This window comes from Calonectris borealis, chromosome 7 (genome assembly GCF_964195595.1).
Source record: "Calonectris borealis chromosome 7, bCalBor7.hap1.2, whole genome shotgun sequence".
In the NCBI taxonomy this organism is placed as follows: Eukaryota; Metazoa; Chordata; class Aves; order Procellariiformes; family Procellariidae; genus Calonectris; species Calonectris borealis.
In genome coordinates, this window is record NC_134318.1 from 16,870,716 (window position 1) to 16,893,853 (window position 23,138).

At 40.4% G+C, this 23,138-nt stretch overlaps 1 protein-coding gene across 1 annotated transcript in view; it reads right to left on the minus strand.

Annotated features, from left to right (window-relative positions):
• The window catches only part of ZMIZ1 (zinc finger MIZ-type containing 1), a 312,000-nt gene that overhangs the window by 142,466 nt on the left and 146,396 nt on the right, over positions 1-23,138 (minus strand). Inside the window, exons 3-4 of the mRNA XM_075154379.1 lie at positions 19,453-19,563; positions 2,292-2,405 (exon numbers count right to left, since the gene is read on the minus strand). Of these exons, the coding sequence (XP_075010480.1) occupies positions 2,292-2,405; positions 19,453-19,512 (174 nt within the window). The 5' untranslated portion in view covers positions 19,513-19,563. The remainder of the gene's footprint in view (positions 1-2,291; positions 2,406-19,452; positions 19,564-23,138) is intronic.

A 23,138-nucleotide genomic window follows, 5' to 3' on the forward strand; every position in this document is an offset into this window, starting at 1 on the left:
ATGCAGCTAAGCAAGCTAATGTTAAATTTACTCATGATATTCCAGTATTTCAGCTGCTTTTCACTTACTTGCAACTTTCTGAACAATTTCCCTGGAAACAGACTGAAGTTCTATTAAATGTTTGTTAAATAAAGGTAGATAAACACATTTTCCTGTAGGAGGACAACAAACCTCAACACTGACCTTTGCTAAATTTTGAAGAAGAAAATATTATTTTAGAAAAAAGTCATATATGAGCAAGCTCAGATAGAATGAATTTTTAAAAGAAAAAAAAAAAAAGGAGACCTTGCCCACTGTACTACTACGTATTAGGAAGAAACGGGATGTATCACCCTCTTGGGGTATAACCATGTAGTTAAGCCTGTTTAATGGGAAGCAGGAAGAGGGATGTACACAGTGAGAAATTAGAGAATACCTTCCTTAGAGGGATTTTAAAATTAGGAACAAGAAACACATATTCAATTCAGTTTACATACATTCTGCAAACCCTGTGTATTTATCTAACACAAAACAAGCCAACTGGTTAAGTTCCTCTGTTTTTCCCTTGTTAGGAATATAATGAGATTACAATATGTGATAAAGATGCTGCTGCCAGTCAGTCCTACACTGCAGATAGTGCGCTCCCGTAACAAGCTTGGGAAAGGGGGATTTCATGCCACCCTGTCCAGATTTCAGGGAGGAGTATGAAGCAAAGCAATACATGCTGTTCAAATCTTAACAGTACTTAGATAATGAGGATTTTTTTTTCTTTCTTTCTTGTCAGAAGACAGACAGTATTTTCATTTCAAGAAACTTTGATAACCAGGTATTGTGTGTTTTAACTCACTACTTTTCAAGGAGCATTTCCTTCTCGCTTTCCCTATGCTCTGTGAAGACAGCGAATCACTAGCAGTCAGACCTTATTTTGACCCTGGGCAGGGCTGCAGGTCTGCTTATGTAGAAAGAAAAGATTTAAACAGCAAGGAAATCGCAGGTCAGATTTACAATGTTCTAAGCAGAGGTCTGCAGAGAAATACTGTGCGCAAGCTGCCTAAGTGTACTTGAGCTGAACGTCTCCTTTCCCAAACGCTAACGTGAAAACGCTAGCAAAGTTTTAAAAAAGTATGAATAAAATATGTTTATGGTCACATCAGATCCTACGTACAGTTTTTAAATGACTGAGGTTATATATTGAAGATAACTTTTACTTCCAACAGAATTGTTGGACTCTACTAACTCTAACATGTCTAACTTTCTTTCATTTTTTTTCTGATTGGAAGAATGATACGCACCTCCTTAGATCACTGGATTTATTCTAATTTTTTGACATAGAAATCTGAGGGATGCTATACACTTGAGCACATTAAGATGGAGCTATTCCTTAACATTTGGATTTCTGGCAACTAAATCTTAGTCTTAGTGTCTGTTTTATAAACATCAGCTACACAGTGCATGAAAATAATCCATGCACTTCTGCCCCCCCAACAAATACAATGATGGTCTCTTCATTAACCATTTTAAAATTTCTATCTCCTTTGTGACTATTTATTTATACCAACTTGTTCTGCAAATTGCAGTGAAGCTTTTGAACACTCCTACTCCACTCAGAATTTAATTCCTCTGAAGTCTTGACTCCACATAACAATTTTGTATTGAATCCTGCTGTTGGGTGCATGGGAAAGAAAACTTTCAAAACAAAAAATGGTGTTGTGTACACAATAAAATATATTTTCAATGCATTATAATGAAGTTGCTTTAGGAACTGCAGTGGTCTTAATAAAGAGTGAATGGAAAGAAAAGCACTGAAGTCAATAAAACTAGTATGTCAGGATTAGACCTGCAGTCAATATATGTAACAAAGTAAGCCAAACAGGCATGTCAGAAACATTGTTTAGCTGGAACTACAGCATACTTAGGATAGAAGACAAGTAGCCCTCCAATCCCAGCAAAAATGAGCAAATGCCTGAAAAGTCCATAAACTCCATAAGAACATAGCTCACTTAGCAATTTCAAACCATGAAAATAAATATTGTATGTGCATATCAAGTAACCTAGCCTGTACTCTTGTAAGTAATCTAACTATAAATTTTCTTCCCTTTTATGATTTAACTTCTTGTTACTGCATTTTGTTTCCTGTTAAGTAAAGGAGTCAAATAAACAGTTGTTAGCATCTGGCTTCACGTGTTTAAGATAAAATGACGAAAAATGCCACAAAATGCAGGTTCTGAAAATCAAGTTCCCTTGGCCACGACAGACTGCATACAGTATAAAACAGAGGATAGGAACCACTGCCACAGAGGGAGTGGACGTACCGTCAAACAACCCATCAGGCTCTGCTCAAATGGTCTCTGGAAGGCTCTGGGGTCTCCGCACCAGTCCAGGAGCTCTGTTGCTGCATTATGGAAGTTTGCAGGGTTCTGTAAGTGCTGGAAAGGGAAGATGAAGCAACATGGTAAATAACATACACAAGGGCTGACATAGTCTTTTCTACATCACATTAATGCAAAGTTTGGAAACTAGGAACAGCATATAATTTGGAAGCAAAACCTTAAATTGTACAGTGAACACAGAAAATCCTACTTTGTTCTTATTAATACTTATGCAGATTTTCTAATTTTCTGATATGAACTCATTAGTTAGAGGCGAGCTGTAGCTGAAATACCAGAACTCCCCTGAATTCCTCCCTCCATAACATCACCCCTCCCACCTGCAAACCGTAATGGATTCTACTTGGAAATCAAAACTGTCCGAGCCCAAATTGAGGGAAATTTCAGTCTTACGTTCAAAGTCTTTGCTTTGGGCTTGTGCCCCATTGGCAGGACATACCAGCACAGCCATGCCTTCCAACAATCAAGATCTTAATCTTTGCCTGCCAGCTAGGAGGCAAACACAACAGTCTCAGAAAATACCAGTGACAGAGCAAAGCACACTTACTATACTGATCCTTTCTAGGAGTTTTGGTTTCTGTTCATCGTGATGTATCATCATGAGCAATTTGGGTGATCAACTTTGGGATGATGAAAAATGGAGGATTATTCCTTGACTGAATTGTGGGATACTGCCATGACCGGAAATGTTTTCACATGCACAGGAAGCGTGTAGAAATTTCAGAGTGGAATTCTACCTCTCCTGAAGAGACTGGCACAATTTTGAGAGAAAAATCTGGGTTTGTTTTGAAATTTGCATTGGCAATGCTATTTTTAAACTGTTACATTAATCTCTGCTTTTGTCCTGAACAACCTGTAGTCCTGTTTTTAGTGGCATTTAGTAAACTTACTTGATACTATTATTCACGCTGTCATCCCTCACTGTGCTACACTGCCAAAGCATTCAAACATTTTAGCAGGAGCAGAGGGAGGGCACAGGAAAGAGGGAATACAATTTACATGAATATTGCTATTAAATTCTCCAGTTCTGGTGATGCTAGATGTTTCAATGAAAACTCCAGAAACAAGAATAAAAGAGTGTATTTTGGAATTATCAGTATCTTTTTAAAGAGCAGTTTTATAATTCTTGGGATTGCTGAGAAAAACATGAAAATGAGCTGAGCGTTTTATCTGGAAGGCACAAACCCAAAGGCATAATTTTAAAAATACATCATTATTTTTGAATCAGTTGCATAATTTGAGAAAACATGACTGCTCATTTCCAAGCATCTGGATTAATAGTAATGTTCACAATCTATTTTTTTTCCCCTCATCCCGTGTGCCTGAGAAGCTGCATATATTAATTCTACGATAAATAAAGGAAAAAAAATTCCTCCTATGCCAGGTTTTGAGGAGCTCCTAGTCTGTGAGCTTTTGGATCACGTTACTGTAACTCTTATTCAATGAAGGCTCCTGGTCAGAGGCCTTGTTTTAACACGAGATGACAGACATGCGGGGCACGGTTTTTTAAAACAATAGCAGAATTTGAAAAAGTAGACAGGCATTGTGCAATTCGATTTTCTTCCTCTGCTCTACAAACATGGACTATAGCCCATGCTACCATCCAGTTTGATAGCTTTACCTAGGCTGCATTTCAGAACAACATTTCCTTGCCAGCTGATCATCTAGTTGTCGGAGGAGTCAAAATTATTGCATATACAAATTAAAGAGAAGAATCCAAGTAAATATAGGAAGCCATATTTTAAGGCTTCTTGTAAAAAATGTTCCATGAACAGAGCCAGCAGTTTGGGTTACGAATCTTGGAAGTAAAAGGGAAAAGGATGCCTTTTTGAAGGCTTCATTAAATCCTCCAGAGATGTGATTGCCTGACACCAAATCTCTCAGTGTATACTGCTCCTTCCGCACACCACTTTCACCTGCAGGGGAAACAGAAGCTGGTTCAAACCCCTCTACAATAGCACATGTGAGCTCTGCTACTATCAAACATACGATTTCCAGAAGGCAGGAAAGGTGCGTAAGCTGGTGAACAAATCGCACAATACCGAACACATACTGCACCAGTAGGACACACGTCACAGATCTCGCAGTAAGGAAAAAAACCCCAAAACCAAAATCCTCTTCCACACAGAAACAACATAAGGAAAAATTCACTGAAAGCTACTCAATTCTGTACTTGAAATAGTCTTTAATAATCCTTCCCTCCTTGGGAAATGAATTGAGATCTGCTGATGAAAAGCCCTAAATAAGAGCTAGATACTATTTGTTTTCACCAGTGTTGCCGTTTGCCAGCTACACACATGACATCTTCCACTAACGCTTACAATGAAATTTCCCCATTAAGAAAGAGACATTATACTTGAATCAGAACAATTTTTATAGGTTTAGGCTAACGAATGAAAAGCAGAGCAGGACCTTACCCATAGGCTTAAATTTTCAGTTTAGCACCACATAATGCCAATTTTTACTCACCATGACACCACTGAAAAGCAGTATCCCTTTCCTAGAGTAAAGGTCCAACATATATTAATTTTGCACTTCCCTGTTGAAGAAAAGGCTCCTTCTACCCACCTGTGTCAAGCAGGGGTGACCTCAATGACTTGATTTGTTTGTGCTGTAACTCTCCATCAAGTTACTTCATTGCATTAGAACTGAGCATTGAGGCATACTATCATAACCCACGTCTTAAATACAGAGGGGATGCTGAAATCCTGACTTCTTAAATGCAACTATACAGCTGAAACTAGTTTACAGACTTGTTGGACAAGATAAGCAATTCTAATAGTTCCATTATAGGCTAAAAAGCCCCAAACAAACCGTAAGAAAAAGCTGTTAGAATTCCAATGGTTTCCCTCTCTGTGGAGTAGATTTGAGTGGTTCCTGGGACAGGAGAAAAGCTGGTCCTGCAAGGACACTTCTAGCAATGTCACACGCAGTTCTATCTGGAACATGTTTCTCATAGCTTTCTGCCTTTTTAATATTCTTAATTTTTTTTTAAGGTTTTCCTCTGATTTTTCTTTTTCAGATTACAGAGGGCAAGGTTACTTTTGTGGAAAACAAAGAGAAGATCCAGCGTGAACCAAAGCATGAAGGCAGGTGCAATTCCTTCCCTGAGTTACGCAAGAAGACATTCTAAATGCCTACTGTGATTTTTTATTTATTGCCAGCTTAAACCCTACACCCAAGGCAAAAAGCCCCGATGTCATTCCTCACAACTTCTCAGCCTGCTTGAGAAGAGTATTACATCTACTATATTCATCAAACAAGAAATTGAAGAGATTTTCTTAGCTCTCGATCCAAGAACAGAAGTACAAAACAAAGTTTATGCCAGATCCATCCATCAGCTTTGTTGTGAAGCATCTCTCATGCATGGCTCTATTCTCATCAACTGAAATTATTGGCAGCGTTTTGACAATAGCAAGGCATGTGCCTGAAGAGTCTAGTCTGAAACTGTGCTTCATGTGAACAAGGAAAAAAAAAAATCACCTCGTTAGTAGATGGTTTAGAAGAAAGTAACAATGAACCAGATCTTGCTATGACACACCTTGGTGTATCTTCAAAGCTACTAGTGAAGGGCCACCTAACACCACCATGCTTGCAAGCAATGGTGTTTTCAACAAGCGGAGAGGATTTGTATGAATAAAATCTGGAGCAGAGATGAACAAAGCCAGTGAACCGAATGAGTCGGTTATTTACCAGATTGCTTTCAGTATCATCTGCTTTTTAGAAGGCTATTAGTGAAACATGACAATTTCCATTATTTCAAAACCTAAGAAAATTTTCAATGTAATAATTTATAACTCCAAACCCCTAATATTTTCTTAGCCTGAATGGAACAGAAATCACAGAAATACTTGATGCATGTGAGTGTATCATTATTGGAGGGATCACCAGGTAGTGCTTTGAACAGACAGTCTCTGAGAGTCATTTATTTTTGGTCTTGGAAGGAATCTTGTTTTCTTTGTAGCACTTCAATTAACAGTCTGGTGTAGGGGGATGGAGAAAACAGCAAAGGACTTTGCTCTCCACTCTACTATATCCAAGAAGAGTGAATTGTACCAGCAAAGTCCCTTTCTGAGGACTGGGCTGACATTTGGGCTGGATTCCAGGGAAGACAGGAACATCTACCTGCTGCTCGTGACCACCTCTGGCTTCAACATTTTATCTACATAAGGAACAGACCATCTTTGTAAATTAGAGTGGACATATAGGCAGAGGATGCAGGTACACTAGGACACTCAAGTTCATTAGCTTTCACAGCAACTGTCTGTGTGCCTGTTCCATGGTTTGCTGCTATGTAGTCACCCGAGAGGGGGAAGAAAACAACATTCAAATGGGAGTTACACACAACACCTAATACGCGGCAATTTTTGGTGCAAACATTTCAAAATACAGCCACTTCTTGAAATTGTTACTCCCTTCCAATTAGACGGTGATCAAAAAGTCTTGATATGCAATAAAACTCTGCAATGGGCCCAAAAGTAGAAGCTTCATATCACGTATGAATTCAGGCCCCTATGAGTGAAACAGACACATGTAATAAAGATCTTATTTTTAAAAAGGATACTAAAGCACAATCGAGTACTTTCAGTCTACACACCCACACCAAAGTGGGTGCAAACCACTTCCTGCAACCAAAGACTCAATATGATTTTAGAGACAGAAACCAATTATCCACATTGAAATATGGCAAGGACAACAGCCTTATCTCCTCTAAATATAGAAGACTGCAACCCAGATGTACGCTCGTGTATCTTAGACAGAACAGTCTAGTAAGTAATGGAAGAATAACAGTCAAAATTAAGAGCAATTACAGAGGGTTAAAGTTATCTCACGCATATCAAGAAATGCTAACATGACAGCAATGGTATGGAAAGTGAATCATTTAAACATGGAATCCATATGTTCCAGTTCGTTGCTATAGAAAACAAATGTAGAATTTCAATCTACAAATGACATATCTCTGGTGGAGGATTTTTTTTTCTCTCTTTTCCGCGGAATACATCAGACTGAAGGCACAGACCTAATTTGCCACAACTTAACCTATTCAAAATGAGATGTCATACAAATAAATTTTTGAGCAGCAAACTGCTTAACTATGCTAAACAAGTTATTGCATTTATTTACGTGATGTCGCACCAAATTATGAAGGCTAACTCAAGTTGTCTGTTTATTTTGCCGAGTTACGTCTGCTCTGTGTCTCACTCCTTAATTTAATTGAGCTGCTGAAGATAATATAACTTATCATACAGACACTATGCCGTGTTGCTAGATTCTAGGTTAATTAACAGTAGCCTACAGTCACTGAATTTCTCACATGGTTAGCCACTTGGACCCTGTCTACTGTCTAGCTTCACTAATCAATGAGTCTGGGAATTTTACATTAGCGATAGAACACACTAGCAACATACGGAGCTTTTGACTGCACAGAAAAAGAAAACATAGCTAGATGGTAGGTAGCCTTTTCTTCACTCTGAAATTAACCCATTCCTACACACCATGTGGCAAGGCTGCTCGTTTGGCAAAACTTAAATCCAGGAGGCAGCTGCTTTCCTGCAGGACAGAAAGCTATGTGGCTGCTGTTCCACAAGCACTGCCAGTGAAGGCAAGCACCAGCGGCTGCCAGCCTTGAAAGGCTCCTGCCTCTCACGGCTCTGCCTTCTCCTGCCTGCCCTCCCGCGCAGCAGAAGGGGACACATGGCTGCGTGGTGAACTAGCCTCATCCTATACTAATCATTTCAGCTGGATTGGCTCTCCAAAGTGGCATGCAGTGCAGCTCCTTGAACCTTAGCACTAGCAGGGGAGCAGCAGTGTGTTACTCCAGCGGCGGGCCACTCAGGAGCTCATGGGAATGGTCACAGGTTATGGTACATCATCCTTTCATGCCAATACTAGACTGAAGTTGACCTAAAACTAAGGATACATTTTCCTGACATGCTTAGTGTCATGCCAGGCTGCCCCTGAGAGCTTCTTCCCCAAACCACATACTTCCACTACTTCCAGTGCATCAGACCACGCTTGCTGTTCTGACCGTGAACTAACCTCCCAAATACTGATTTTCAGTCACCACTTACAGTGAGATTCCCTGTGTGACCACACGATCATTAGACCTGACTCAAAGAAGTTGGCACTAAACACAAGGTAGGGCTGGGAAGGTACCAGGACTCTGCTCTCAGCAGCCCACACTTTGGATTAAACGCATCACGAAACTTCTCCCGAAGGTGGAGCTATACCATCAATGTAAGAGGAAGACCAAGTTAAGTTCACAGTATAAATACTGCTCCTGCCTCACAACACCCCCCCTCCCTTTTTAAAATAATGGTATTTTCGACTATTTTAACCTAGAGAAATATTTTTTATTATTTATATTCCTCATTATTCTCCATAAAACACAATGCATACAAAGAGAGGTGCCAAAAGCAAATAATGTTTTTTAGTGTTCTGATATTTACTCTGGGGTTAACCCCCAAACTTCAGCCAAGTTATTCCTAGTTTAGACAACAAGTTCATCTATGAGTCTTGCAAAACCCTGCAACAGGCCCAGAATTTCAAGTGATATAAAACCCAGTACCAAACCCATCTTTTCCAAATGATGAGCCAGATATTCAGCATGCCATAAATTTTGCGTAGAGCTCGTGACATTTCAAATGCATGTATACAACTCTAAAGTTCACATGATCTGCTTGCTATTTTCAGCTGCTGGCATGCAGGTTTTCAAGCCTTTATCCACAACAATGGAAGTTAAAATTCTCATATGGTTGTAAAATCTAGGAATTTAAAAGCAAAATGAAACATACAGCAGTTATTAAACTTTATATACAAAAATAAGGATGCTCAAAACTATTAATGCACAAACCATAGTTCCTTTGGAACTAAAATGATTGATACTGGTTTGAGAAAGGAGCTGACCCACTCTTTTCCATGCCTACATGACTTTTTAACTCTGGTGCATACCTGCTCTGACCCTTGAGAGACAGGATTTGGTTGCGTTGGCAGTTTCTACCAGGCAATTCAGACTTTTTTGTCTATCTTAATATTCATCCAGACATGCCTATAATTACATGTAATAAAAATGCATTGTGGTACTGAAGGGGGGCAAAGAGGGGAGTAGGAAAGAAAGGGACCAGGAAAGGGAAGGGACAGAGAGAACAGAAAGAGATTACGTGCCCTTCAGCTGAAACAACCCAGGAGCAGAATTACTGCATGTTAGGCAAAGGGCGTTCAGCTCCCAAACGAAACCTATCTAAAGAATGTAAACAGGATTCCTGGACAAACATCCTTGACACAGCGTAACCAAGGGGAGACAAGGCTGGTCTCTGTGTATTACTCAGTGCATAAGTATGTTCCCACTAGACCTAAATCTGATAGCTCACTCAGCACCATAAGCAAGCAGAAGAGGACCTGCAAATCAGGAAGATCATTTGCTGTAATACATTAATAAAGTCTTTATTACTTTAAAACCTGAACAGGCTCCGTGAGTGAGCCCAACCACGAGCCCCTCTCCCATGCACAGGCCTCTACTTCAGATCGCTATCCACCAAGAATTCTCTCTCTCCCTGGCATGCCCTCCACTGGTGCAACAGAGCTCAGAGGGTGTTACAGAAATACAGGACTTTAACCGAGGATACGCTTTCAATGTAGAAAATGCCGTAACCTGAAATGGGTGGTTTCTCTATTACTATTTTTTTTTACAGTCAGGTGTGATTATACAAAGGCCTTATCCACAAGCAGCTATACTCAAGTATATTAAAAATTCATCTGCAATGAAGATTCGAAACAAATGGTCTTTTTCTTTTTTAAGAGGATAGAGGGGAGTATTGAGCTATTTTCTGTCTTTTGGGAGCGTGATTTTTGTTTATCAGGATATAGTTATATATAGTTCAATTCTCCACAGTCCCCTTGAATATCAAAGATTGTTTTATTTATCAAAAAATTAAAAGGCTCAAGCAGTGTATTTTGTATTCAGATAATCCCCCCCTCCCAATTTAGTGTTTGTGAGATTGAGAGATCCCTAATTAATAGAATTATCTTGCACTTACATGGCTCATTCCATTGGAGGCTTGATAAATGTTTTATTAAGCTCACATTTTGCGAAGCACTAGATACACTGAGAGAGAGATTAAAACCATGTTAGCCATGCCTACTTAAAAAAACAGAATGAAAGGGAGTCACCTTTGCCCCATTTGTCCACTGCAGTTTTTTTTGCAAAGGAAAACAGTAAATACTGAGCAAAGACCAGCACCTCTTTATCAGATGTTTTACTGGGTAAGAAAATACTGGGTAAGATGAACGAGGAAGTCAACACTAAAGACAGGAGATCACATGCTAAACAAATGAGAAAAAGAACAAATAAAAACCACAAGCATCATAGAACTGCAAAAAAGCAAGTTGTCCAGTTCTGAGCTGTAAGGGAACAAAATCTGTAGTAATGCAGATTTCCACAGAGGCTTCTCTCATACACTTTTAGTATAAAGTGTGTGTATAAATCAGTATTGGTTTCAGAAAAGGTGAATGCCTGGTAATTGAATACCCTTGTTCTGCTGCCTGGATCTCCTATACCATGAGATCTGTGAGGAAGATTGTACATCTCCGTGCACATGCTGGAGGAAAGGAAAGATATTGCAACCTTGCCTTGTCTGTTAGTTTTACAAAAGTGTTAAGAGACGGATTCAACATCCTGATCCTCAAGCATTATACACAGAAGCTAGAAGAGCTCAAACAAGAATCACTCCCTAGCTCTGTTGATCAGAATTACAATGCCATCTTCCTGCTCTGTACCTTTTGTATCTACATAACTGCAGTATACTTATGATATACTTTGATATACCTTTGTGTTATACAAGGGAACATGCAACAAATTAAACTTCTTTTGTCAAAACCCCATCTACTGCTGTTCCACCTCACTCCCCGCTGCCCAAGACGAAACAGTGACTTAGGGGTCTGAAGGCTGTGATGCAGATCTGACTGAAGATGGAAATGGGGCACACTAGTGGCAATATGTCTTTTTGTTCATCTGTCAACAAATGGAACAACAGTGCCCAGTCCAATCTTTGTACCGTTCTTACCACCAGCACCTGGACTGCTATTATGCCAGTTGAAAGCACTGAGAACAGTACGGTTTACAAAAGACACAAAATAATCAGAGGGCTCTGAATTATATTTCCTTAATCACTCACAAAGAGTGATTTTATAGGAAAAAGTGTCAAGAAACAAAGGTACAAGTGTTGTTCTTTCTCTAAGGCCATGCTCAGTGATGCAAGGCTCCAATCTATCTTTAAATTTGCAATTACAGCTCACCTGAATTATGAAATCAGTTTGCCTAACCAGTTCACTCACTCCTCTTGGCAATAGAAACAAGCCATTTTCCATTAGTATCTCCCTGTCATAACATGCTAGCATAAGATGTCTCTATATCCGACTACAGCAACGATGCTGAGGATTCTTTAGCTTTATCATTCCAATAGACAATGTAATGATACAAGAGCTTTCTTCTCTAATGCCCTCGTGATTTTCAGCAAGTAGTTTCAGTCCTAAATATCTTGACATATCAAGGAGTTAATTTTCTCAAAGCAGTGGCCATGCTCTTCCCCTTAGAATACTATTGTGCTATTAGAATAATTATCTAAATACTTACTTAAGTTGTTAATGGTTTTTATTGATGAAAATAGGCGTATTTGTTCCAGACTTGTTTACCTGCCTTCTTTACAAAAAAATCTAGCTTCACAATGAATTTAGTAAAAGATCAAGTGAAGGATACAGGCAAAGTGGGGCATCTAGATAAATAATTGTGTAATGAACGATTTAATAATTTGAGAACACGTTCTGAAAAGTTGGGGACGGTGGTTTTTTTCATGCAGTTCTTTCCATATCAAGGTGTTTTAAAGACATTAATAAAGTATTAAAACATCCCTTGACTGGAATATTATTATCAATAATGCATCCTTTAAAAAGAAATAATTCCCCTGACTTATGTACTGAATCAACTTTTAAAAATGCATTTAAAATCAATACATTTATTCATTTTCCAAATTTCAGGAGAATAAATGCACTGATTTTGAAAAATAACCAATAGTCTTCAGTATACCCGGTCAAACAGCAGCACATTTGTTGGGACATACTTTGTTTTCCAATTAATTTTTTTGACTCATTTGAGTAATTTATTTACTAACCGATTGTGCTTTTTATAGGACTTTTAATCAACTGACTTTATCTTTATTATTTTAATCTCTCAATCTATGCAGAGATAAAATCTCAAGGTGACTATTTAAAATGACCACTACATGAACTGATACCACTGTGGAAGATGTAAAATTCACATAACCTATTCTCATGGGTCCTACAAGCCAGCTAGACGTTACCGAGATATTTCAAAGTCAAAAGGAAAAAAGTTTCCCCGTACATCTTTTTAATTTGCATGTGCTTACAAAATTGCCCGCAGCACAAGCTTTGTGACCTGCCTATGTACAACGTTAGCGGCTCTTCTTGCGTAGTGCACAGAAGCAGTAAGGAGCAAACACCACCAGCAAACAGAGTTTTCCTTCAGTAGATGATGGTGGAGGTCTGCACAGCTGAAGGCTCTTGGTATTAACAGTACTATCACCACTTCAAACAACTTTTCTAAAAACACCTTTTGCTTTTACAAACATGTACAATGGTCCTTAAGGGCAAATGCTGCATAAGTCATACCTGCTATGGATTTGCTGTTGCATGAATGCACACAACGGAAGGAACTCAAGTAGCAAGCGCATACGTATGAAGGAAGAGCCAGAAATGGCAAAACAGAAGCTAGAGACATGTTGCCAGCTATGTCACATGTTCACTGCAGAGTTTGACCCAGCTGCTGATGAAAAGGATTTCCTATCCTCATCTGACACCAAGGTGACAGCATGGATCCAACTTACAGATTTCTAGAATTTTCAAATGTTCATCCTTATTTACCAATAGGCAATTTTAAGCAATAGGCCAGATTAGTTGCACAGAAAAGAATAAAATTATTCTAAATACTATGGGTACTAGAAGTTTTAAGTGTAAGTTTAAAACATGTATATTTTCTCCTCGAAAACAGTTAACAATACTAAAGTCCCAGCACTCGAGGACCGGTGCTGCAGTGAAACAAGCAGCAGAACTGCGAAGGAGAGAAGTTACCTACACCAACTTTACCGGCCCGCCTCGAAAGATGATGGGTTATATTCCGCCCACTGGAATCTTGTCAGATAAACAAACTAGACAAATACTGCAAACATCGAGAAGGTGTTTTCTTCCCCCTCCCTTCCAGAAGTGCTCCTAGCATTCTGCCTCTTTGCTCTTTCCCTTGTGGCTTCACTGCCTGAGCTAGAGCAGTCCCTACCAGGATGCAGGATCTAACAGGGCAGGAATGTTGATTGACAAGTCTCTAAATGGACTAGAGGAGCCAGGAAAGCTGGTCTGCTGTCAGTTTTTCCTAAACATAGTTAACTCTTGCAGAGGAATATTCCAACAGACTGAGCACGAAAGCAGACAAAGAATTTGCAGCTACGGGTCTCAGGAAAAAAAAAAAAAAAAATATAGCTACTAAGACAGCATTGATGGACCATTCAACCAATAAGCTAACACTTGAGGCCCATCAAATGTCTTCGTATGGAAAAGAAAGGTCTTTTTCACCATTAGCCTTACTGCTGTATGTTATTTAATATTTAGCTGCTAAAAAAACCTGTAACACTTATATGGGCTACAACCAAAGAAATACGTATTCTAAATAAATGTGCCCTTCATAAAAATACTTCTCATTTTCAAAGTTCTTGAAGAATGAAATTTTCAGCTATAATTTCATACCAGTCCATATTAACCAGTCTAAAATATATTCAAAAATAACATGTTTAGGATTGCTGAGCATTTACGTGAGTCTGTAACAATAATATTGAAGAGCAAATGAATTAGTTCAAACATTTTTGGGCTTAAATGCTAACCATTATGTAAATATACAAAGAATTCTATTTTGCTCTGAATTGCAAGAGACCAAAAAAACGATCGCTGAATAATGAAAGAAGTGGGCCTGTTTGTTTCCAGTCTGAGCAAGAAAAGATCAACACAAACACACAGCAATTGCAACTTTTAGCATATCTTTCTGAATGGCTGGGGAGACATTATAAAGCATCGCAACTGCAGCAATTCAGCAAGCTTTCTTGAAGGAAAGATGGGAGAAATGCTAATCTGCTTCTAGAAATCATGTGATGTGTGCCTCCAATTAAGTGGGGTTCCCCGAGTGATCCAGCATCATTTGATAATATTGCTCCATGTGTCCTGATGTAACGTGTCACAAGCAGCAGAAACAACCTTCTCTGTTCCCACCACGACCAAATACTTTTGGTGCCAGGGAGCCTTTTCATACTTCCCTTTAACCTATTACTAAAATTTCAGCACGGCTCTAGTATGAACTCTGACAACCATCCTCAGCACGGCAGGAAGATATCATGCGCCTACTCTGAAAGACGTGGCTTCCTTGTAACTTAAATATAGAAAGATTTTCTCCATCTTCCTCTTTTCAAGAATTTCAGAAGAGATGTATAGAAACCTTACAAACTGACCAACAGCAAACAGAGACGACAAAAGGTAGAAGTCCCTAGATTTAAAATAGCTCTAAGTTTTGAAAATGGACCCATCAGGGTAAGAGTAGGGATATGTCATCATGCAACCCACTGATTTTGCCTAGTATTTGCTCGTATCACATGAGAAAAATAATGGATGGTATTTGATTAAAGCCACACCTCTGGTCTATTATGAGGAATGGCTTAAGAAAACCAGTCAATTCTCTGTTGGTAGTTCCTGTGCAGCGGGAGCCAAGCTGGCTCCTTCAGAAGGCTGTGCCTGGGCCCTGGGCACTAGGGAAGCCCTCAAATTCAGCTCTGTGCCTGCCCGAGCCAGCTCCTGCTGCCCCGGAGTTCCATGGTGGACGGTGCATCAGAGTCACCTGAGCCATGAGTACTCGGCAGATAAACAGATTATTACCACAGCCTCAAATAGGGCAGTTCTCAGGGGCTATCAGACCTTCCCTGAGCACAAAATCATTTTGTGTTTTTGTTTGTATGGACAAAGAAATAAAGAAAAATGTCTGCACCCTGAAGATCCAGCTTCCTTCAATGTACCCTGAAGAGTCTCCTGTGTCATGACAAACTAATTGCATGTGTTAAGGGAAGGCTGTTACTTTGGCTTTTTCCACTGTACATCAAAAAAACTATGTTTGATTTTAAAGCACATACACTTACAAATACTGAAGGAATCAGCTACAAAGAGACCACACAAGCTGTTCCAGTCTTCCACAGAAGTCTGGGGGTTTTTTAAGCGTAAATACACAGCCACCTCTTCAGTTTGCCCTTTCATCTATTCTGAAACATTTCTTAACACACACACTTCATTTCCTAACTAGCTGATCATATACAAGTTTTGGGTTTGTAGCTTTAAAGCGTTAAAAAAGATGAAGATAAAACACAACCTTGATCCTGGAACAGAAGTCAGCAAGGATATTGTGAGCGTCTCACAATCACAGGGCTGGGAAGAAAGAAGTCTGTCCTGACCCTGTGTTGAAACCCGATCTAGTTAGAGAGGCACATGGATTACCATTTATAGCATTTCTCAGGGGCTGGGGTGAGGGGCAAGGAGGGTGGCAGGCAGCTCTTGGTCTGGCTGCATGAGCCACTAGCTGCCAGCAAGGTTATAAAACATGAAGATGCTGGGCGCCAAGGAAGGATGGTTTTCCTCCCCCTGTTGCAGTGCACCTTCCATGCCACCGCTCTGTTAACCACCCCAATGAGGAGAGCAGCAGTACTGTTTGTTCACAGGCTGGGAAGAAAGGATAAAAGACTGGAGATTGGGGAAGAAAAAGCAGGCAGATTTTTGTCTGACTGTGCAAGTTAATTCCCCAAATCGGTGAAGATACATTGATATGGCCATGCAAGGTACTGCTTTGCTCCCCAAACCAACGTGCACATAACAGTGTGCGGTCCAGTTCTCTATGGGTGTACTGGAAATTACTCTTTGTGGTACCACATTAATTTTGCCAGCTAATGACCTGTCTCAAAGAACAAGGTAAATGTCTCCAAGCTGGAAATTTATGACCCTGTGACAGAGAGGTGAGTCTCCTCCAAAAAGCTAGTCAGAGTCAGTTTCTGTCTCCTTCTCCAGCAAAGGTAACAGCACAAGATTTTGGAACTATGAAAAAGCAAAGAGCAGTCTCTATGCTAAGTTCTTCAAAAACAACAACAAAAAAAACCCCAGCCATTCCTCTCCAACAAAATGCAAGTATTGCCACTTTCACAAAAAAGCTTTCTGCTTTATATTTTTGGTGTTCAGTCACTGTCTTGGTTAACTACGCTTTTTCATAAGTTGAAAACAAAAGCATCTCTATTCTTTTATTCAGGCCTGTATAAAACACAGGCACCATGAATTCACAAGCATGCCCAAGTAGGATACCTCCTCATCAGGCATCCTTTGCTGTCTGACAGAACAGAGTCCCAGTCCACCAGAAAACCCTGAGCTTTCTTCCAGACAGGATCAAACAAAACTGAGAATTCTCCACAAATGCTCGGAATTCTGACCTTCCTTCCTTCCCCTCGGCCTTCATCGCTGAAGAAATATCCTAGTTGCCTATAAATGAAGTTAGTGGTTTAACTGACAGAGTACCCATTACAAAAATCTCTCTTCAATACTGTAAGACATGTAATTTGATATTGTTTTATCTAATTAAAATAATACAAATTCTCTATGCACAGAAACCGACAGCTCTAGAAAAAGGAACTGAGCAGCATCCTCCATTTCTCTCCACTTGATTTAAAGGTCTGTTCTTACAGCTGGAAGGTTAAATTGTTCTGCAAGTCACTTCATTCTTCATCCTATGGGCTAGGATGGCCAAAAAGAACAGCAATTTGTGCCAGGCAAGAGCATATGTTTTTTCTATACCGGAAAGTTGTTCATAAGAAACTGGGATGAAATCCCAAAATTCCTGTTTTCCTCAGGCCTCTAAAAGGAATGCATTAAAGTTTCACCACAGAGTGATGCATTAAATGCATTAAGTTTCACCACAGAGTGATGAAAGAGAGAGAGCCACCACAGACCAAGGCTGGATTATGACCAGCAATTCTGCAGGGACAGATTCCTATTTCTGCTCCTTGACCTACGAACTAGCTTTGTTTGATTTCTTCTGAAATCCTCTCTCACAAAGGAAACATGGAGAGAAAAATCAGCTGGTTTAGGCATAAACTCTATTCTTTTTTTATATCCCCCAAAGCATCTGCATGGCCAGACTTGCAAATAAACACACATTTTCTGTTCTTTGCATTACAACACATTCTATGAAGTATAAACCTCTACTAATATCTAGGCAAACATGACAAAACATAATAATGGAGACTGCTGAAACGAAGAGAATGGAAACAGATAATCACAGAATCGTAGAATATGTCAAGTTGGAAGGGACGCATAAGGATCATCAGGTTCAACTCCCTGTTCCTTGCAGGACTACCTAGAACTAAACCGTATGATTGAGAACGTTGTCCAGAAACTCCTTGAACTCTGACAGGCTTGGTGCCATGACCACTTCCCTGGGGAGCCTGTTCCAGTGACTGACCACCCTCAGTGAAGAGCCTTTTCCTAATGTCCAATCTGAACTTCCCCTGACACAGCTTCGTTCCATTTCCTTGTGTCCTATCACTGGTCACCAGAGAGAGGAGATCAACACCCTCCCCTCCGCTGCCCCTCAAGGAAGTTGTAGATAAAATAAAATAAAAATAAAATAAAATAAGTTTTAAAATCTAGACCGATCCAATACCCCATGCTTGTTTTTTATCAGTTCCTTTAATTTAGATTGCTTGTGTCTACAACACAAAGAAATCTATGAACAGGGAAATGCTGCGCTCTCTCAAGAAGCAATACGCACATGTCCCACAGCAGAAGTAGGAAGGGTACGCAAGGAGTTTTTTAACTTAGTTAATACAAATATAGAACTGAAACAGCAGGACTCTGGCCTCTAAACATGCTGTGGCCTGAACTGACAGAGAAAACTGCTCAGACAACAAGGAAATGTTTGGGAACATTATTTCACAAAATAATGTCTATCTATTTTTCCAATGTAATTCAGAAAATTTCAACCAGTTCTGAAGAGATGAACTTTGGAGCTCATCTCATGGATCCAGCTGGGATAACCAATCTTCAAAATACCCGTGTGCTGCTTACATTTCTGCACCTGTTTGTTGCATGCATGCATTGGTTTAGAGATGAAAAACAGGAAACATCAACATGAGAAACCATTCTCTTGCTCACCTCCTCTACACAAAGGACCATTGCTATGAATTTTCTGTAAGGATTCTTGCATGTGGAGAAGAACGTTAAGTGAAGGGAGGATACATGCTGCCTGCAACGCCAGAGAACAAAGCTCACTGAGAAGGGTAAAGCAGGGAAAGATGGCATCTGCTCATTCCGTCCTTGCCTTTGTAGTTTCACTTGGTTATAAAAGCATTTGCAAGCACAGTTACAGTGAGGAAATCTGTAAATGAGACTTAGATCCCACTGCCTTTCAAGTGAATTATAAGGGCCCTTCATCTTCACAAACAGATGCTTCTGAAAATTTTACCTTGCAAATACAAGTTTTTACATCTCTGCGCAAACCGATTAACCTGAGCACTTGGAGGTATGCCAACCGTCCAAGTTCGAATCTCCAGGTAGTGCAGGTCTCAGGTCAGATACCGGATTCAAATCAAAACCAGCCTGTCGAAATTTTGGATTACTGTGCTCAGAGCACAAGTATGATGGCTGCCCGCTGTGACACCTTCAGGGCAGAGCTGGCAGGACTAGCACTGCTCTGCTTTCAGCCGAGACAGAGCTGGTGAGTCTCCAAGCTGAAGATTTCTTAGAAAGGTGAAAGGGAAAGTTTGGCTTTTGAGATTTAAACACCAGCTCTTGCAGCAGATATTCTTCTCTTCAATGAGATTACAATGTCTCGTTCCTACCCTCTAAAAGGCAAGGATATTCATTAAGCAACAGGTAACCATAATGCACAACACATCCTGCCACACAATACAGAATGCTTGTCTAGCAACAATGATCTCCACTTTCAGCTTACCTGTTTTATGCACTGCAGCCGGTCATTGGTCTGCTGTATGTGCCTGTCCATAGAATTCATTTTGATTGTCTCCACTTGGCTTCTACCTGAAAGCCATTAAAATCCCTCGATCTGCAAGACAAAAAGGACAGTAAAGATCACTGAGCACAGCCCATGCACTTCTACCACCTAAACAATCAAGCAGAGCCACTTGCAAGAAACCCCTGAGCACATCGCGAGATAAAATAATAATAATCCCAATAACAATGATGGTCTGGCTTTTGCAAGGACAAGGGCATGGGGATTCTTCCCTAATCTTCCTCCAAGAGAAAATACCTCCCATAAATATTACATGAATCAGATATGGCAGAGATTTATGTGGCCAAAAATAACACAAAATGTGTGTTATGAAGACTCCGGATTTCTGTATTGAAAGTAAATAGGTATACTTTGGACTCTCCTCCAATCTTAAAACTAGCAGACCTATTTAATGAGCCCTTGAAATGGCCCAGATGACAGTTAGTGAAGGACTGGGATTCACAACTCAACCAAGACTTTCAGAATGACTAACATTTCCAGATGCACAACCCAGTGTATATGGAAGAGGCCTGATATTCAGACCAAAGGGCTGAGCAGTTCTGCCTTCTGGAAAAATTGGGCTCTTTACGGTATCCATAGCTGAACAAACTACTTGTTACTTCTGGAAAAACACGTCCTGCATTCTTTAGGCCCATCTCTGACAAACTGTGTAACTTAAAGCAAATTAAAACTTCCCCATGAATTCAAAAAAATCTAGAAAATGGAAATGAAGGCTCAGAGTGGTGTTAGGAGTTTTAAAATCACCAAATGAAAACTGGCAACAAGTTATGATGATCTAGAGAGCAAACCCGCATTCCCCTAAGCCCACCACCGATACTCATCATGCCGAGTTACGTTTGTGGATACAGCTTGGTACACACTGGTGCCATCAAGACGAGCCCTGCTCTGTGTATTCGTTAACTCTTTTTCAGAGCCATGCCTTACGTCATACTCCATGATCACACATAAGGGGCTCTTCAAGATATAGGTATATGTCTGGAATCAAGAACAATGCCTGCAAGAAGAGGAAACGGTAGGTGCTAAATGAACACGCGCACATCATGCTGAATTTGTCATTTATCTCTCCCTTATCCCTGTGTTCAGACTGGGATAAGGGGTTAGCCCTAGCACAAACAGCTCTACTGATCTGATAGGCAGGAATGGCCAAAATGCCACTCAAACTTGGACCAAGAGCAAGACACTAAAAGCACAAGTAAGCATAAGTAAGCCTCCTGGTGTTTGCATTTCACTGGGCCCCTTCCACCCATTCCCTCTCTCTGGCCTTGCCTTATATTCTTCCAGAGCAGCAGATCATAAAGACAGAAGCCAACAACTAATCAACAGTTTCAGTCCATAATTCATATTACTAAACGGTTTGCACTGTGACTTCTACTTTTTTATGCTTTAAGCAGAACTGCATGAGACTCCAGCCTGTACTTAATAAGCTGAGCAGTTTTAAGTGCTTTTTTCTAGAATTCACTTCTCAGAGGCACAGAGATGGTTCAGACTGTGCTGGTTTCTGGCTGGGATAGAGTTAATTTTCTTCATAGAAGCTAGTATGGGGCTATGTTTTGTATTTGTGCTGAAAACAGTGCTGATAACACAGGGATGTTTTAGTTCCTGCTGAGCAGTGCTTACACAGAGCCAAGGCCTTTTCTGTTCCTCCCTCCTCCCCCCACCAGCGAGGAGGCTGGGGGCGCACAAGAAGTTGGGAGGGGACACGGCTGGGACAGCTGACCCCAACTGACCAAAGGGATATTCCATACCATATGACGTCATGCTCAGTATGTAAGGCTGGGGGAAGGAGGAGGAAGGGGGAGACATTTGGAGTGATGGCGTTTGTCTTCCCAAGTAACCATTACGCGTGATGGAGCCCTGCTTTCCTGGAGATGGCTGAACACCTGCCTGCCGATGGGAAGCAGTGAATGAATTCCTTATTTTGCTTTGCTTGTGCGCACGGCTTTTGCTTTACCTATTCAACTGTCTTTATCTCAGCCCACGAGTTTTCTCACTTTTACCCTTCCGATTCTCTCCTCCATCCCACCGGGGGGGAGGGAGCGAGTGGCTGTGTGGTGCTTAGTTGCCGGCTGGGGTTAAACCACGACACACACACACATATATATACTCTGCTGTTTCAATCACTTTCATGGCATCTAAAATGGAAATTAAACCATAGATACTGCACATTGGAACATGAAAACAGTCTTTGCCTACAAATTCCCATATCCTTTTACTGCGACAGAGCAGTACAGTCTGAAAAGTTGTATCCTCACGCCTACGAACAGGGAGCGGGCAGAGATTCAGAAATACATACCCAAATGCTGTATTTATATAAAACTTTATACTACCACAAGCAAGGTCCCAGACTTACACAGAAACCTCTCCCTCATGAACCTCTTCAGTGGCACTGAACAGTTTGTTCTTCAGAGAGCTGTCCATGACAAATCTCTTTTCCACTCCCTACCTACACATAAGAGACAGCAAATTTTTCAGGTAGTTGCTCAGTTCGAGAAGCTGGCCACTCACCACTCCTACTACACATGACTCAACATCTCTTCCGTTAAAGCACCTCTACAAGTCCGGCACTGTCTGTACTCAACACCCAGAAGGAGAAGTGTTCCCTGTGGTGGGAACCCTAACTGCCTGGCTGTCACGGCGAGACAGACTCCAGACCACGGCATCCACGTGCATCCCACACATCCAAGCTCCCTGAGATTTCTGTACCTAGCTGATAATGTTCTTCCATGGCTCCTGCAGGATTAGACTCAGTGAAAGAAATCTTTCCTGCTAGACAGCTAAATGAGGTCTTATAACAGCAGCTCAGGCTCCTCTTCGCCACACTCCAGACACAAGAGGGTTCAATAAAGCATTCCTGTCAATAAATTATAATACTTATGAAATGGAAAAGCCAGTTTCACATACAAGTATTATTGCTTGATTACGCCACTGCCACCTTCTCAATAGCAAATGCCATCCAAAGGTTCTTTAGCAAATGTAAATTGATATATTTTATTAAAAGCAAGTAACAGTCTTATCTGCCTGTAAGACCCCCAAACAGACCTCAGGAGTCATGAAGTTTAATCTCTCAGTGGACAGCAGAGGTATTTATCAAGAGATAAGCTAGCCTAAACATGACACCGCTTCAGCAGCGATCCATCTTACAAGCTGGGACACATTATCTGCATTTTAATTGAACATCAGGACAGATGGAGAAGGGCATGTTGAAAACAAATACAAACGTATACATGCACATAGATTTTTGTTGAAATATTTGAAGAAATGCAAACTGATGCTTTTTTTTTTTTTTTTTTTTTTAAGAAGTCAGGACATTTTTGCTTAATGAACCAGTAAGCAAAATACTGTATTTCTGGTTGACTTTGTAACACAATTTTTGTCTATTTTGGCATTACCTATTTAACCTCCTCAGTGCCATACAGCCACATAGAGAAACTGGAAGCCAAGTTGAAAGGAGTATCTATCCCAAGCAACGGAGACATAGACATATTCTACACTGCCAGAAAACACAATTCTTGAGTAAAGCCAGATACACCAGCACTCAGACTCATGGCCAGTGGCATCAGGAGCTGCCTCTGGTGTTACTGGCAACATACTTCAGGGCTGGGAGACTG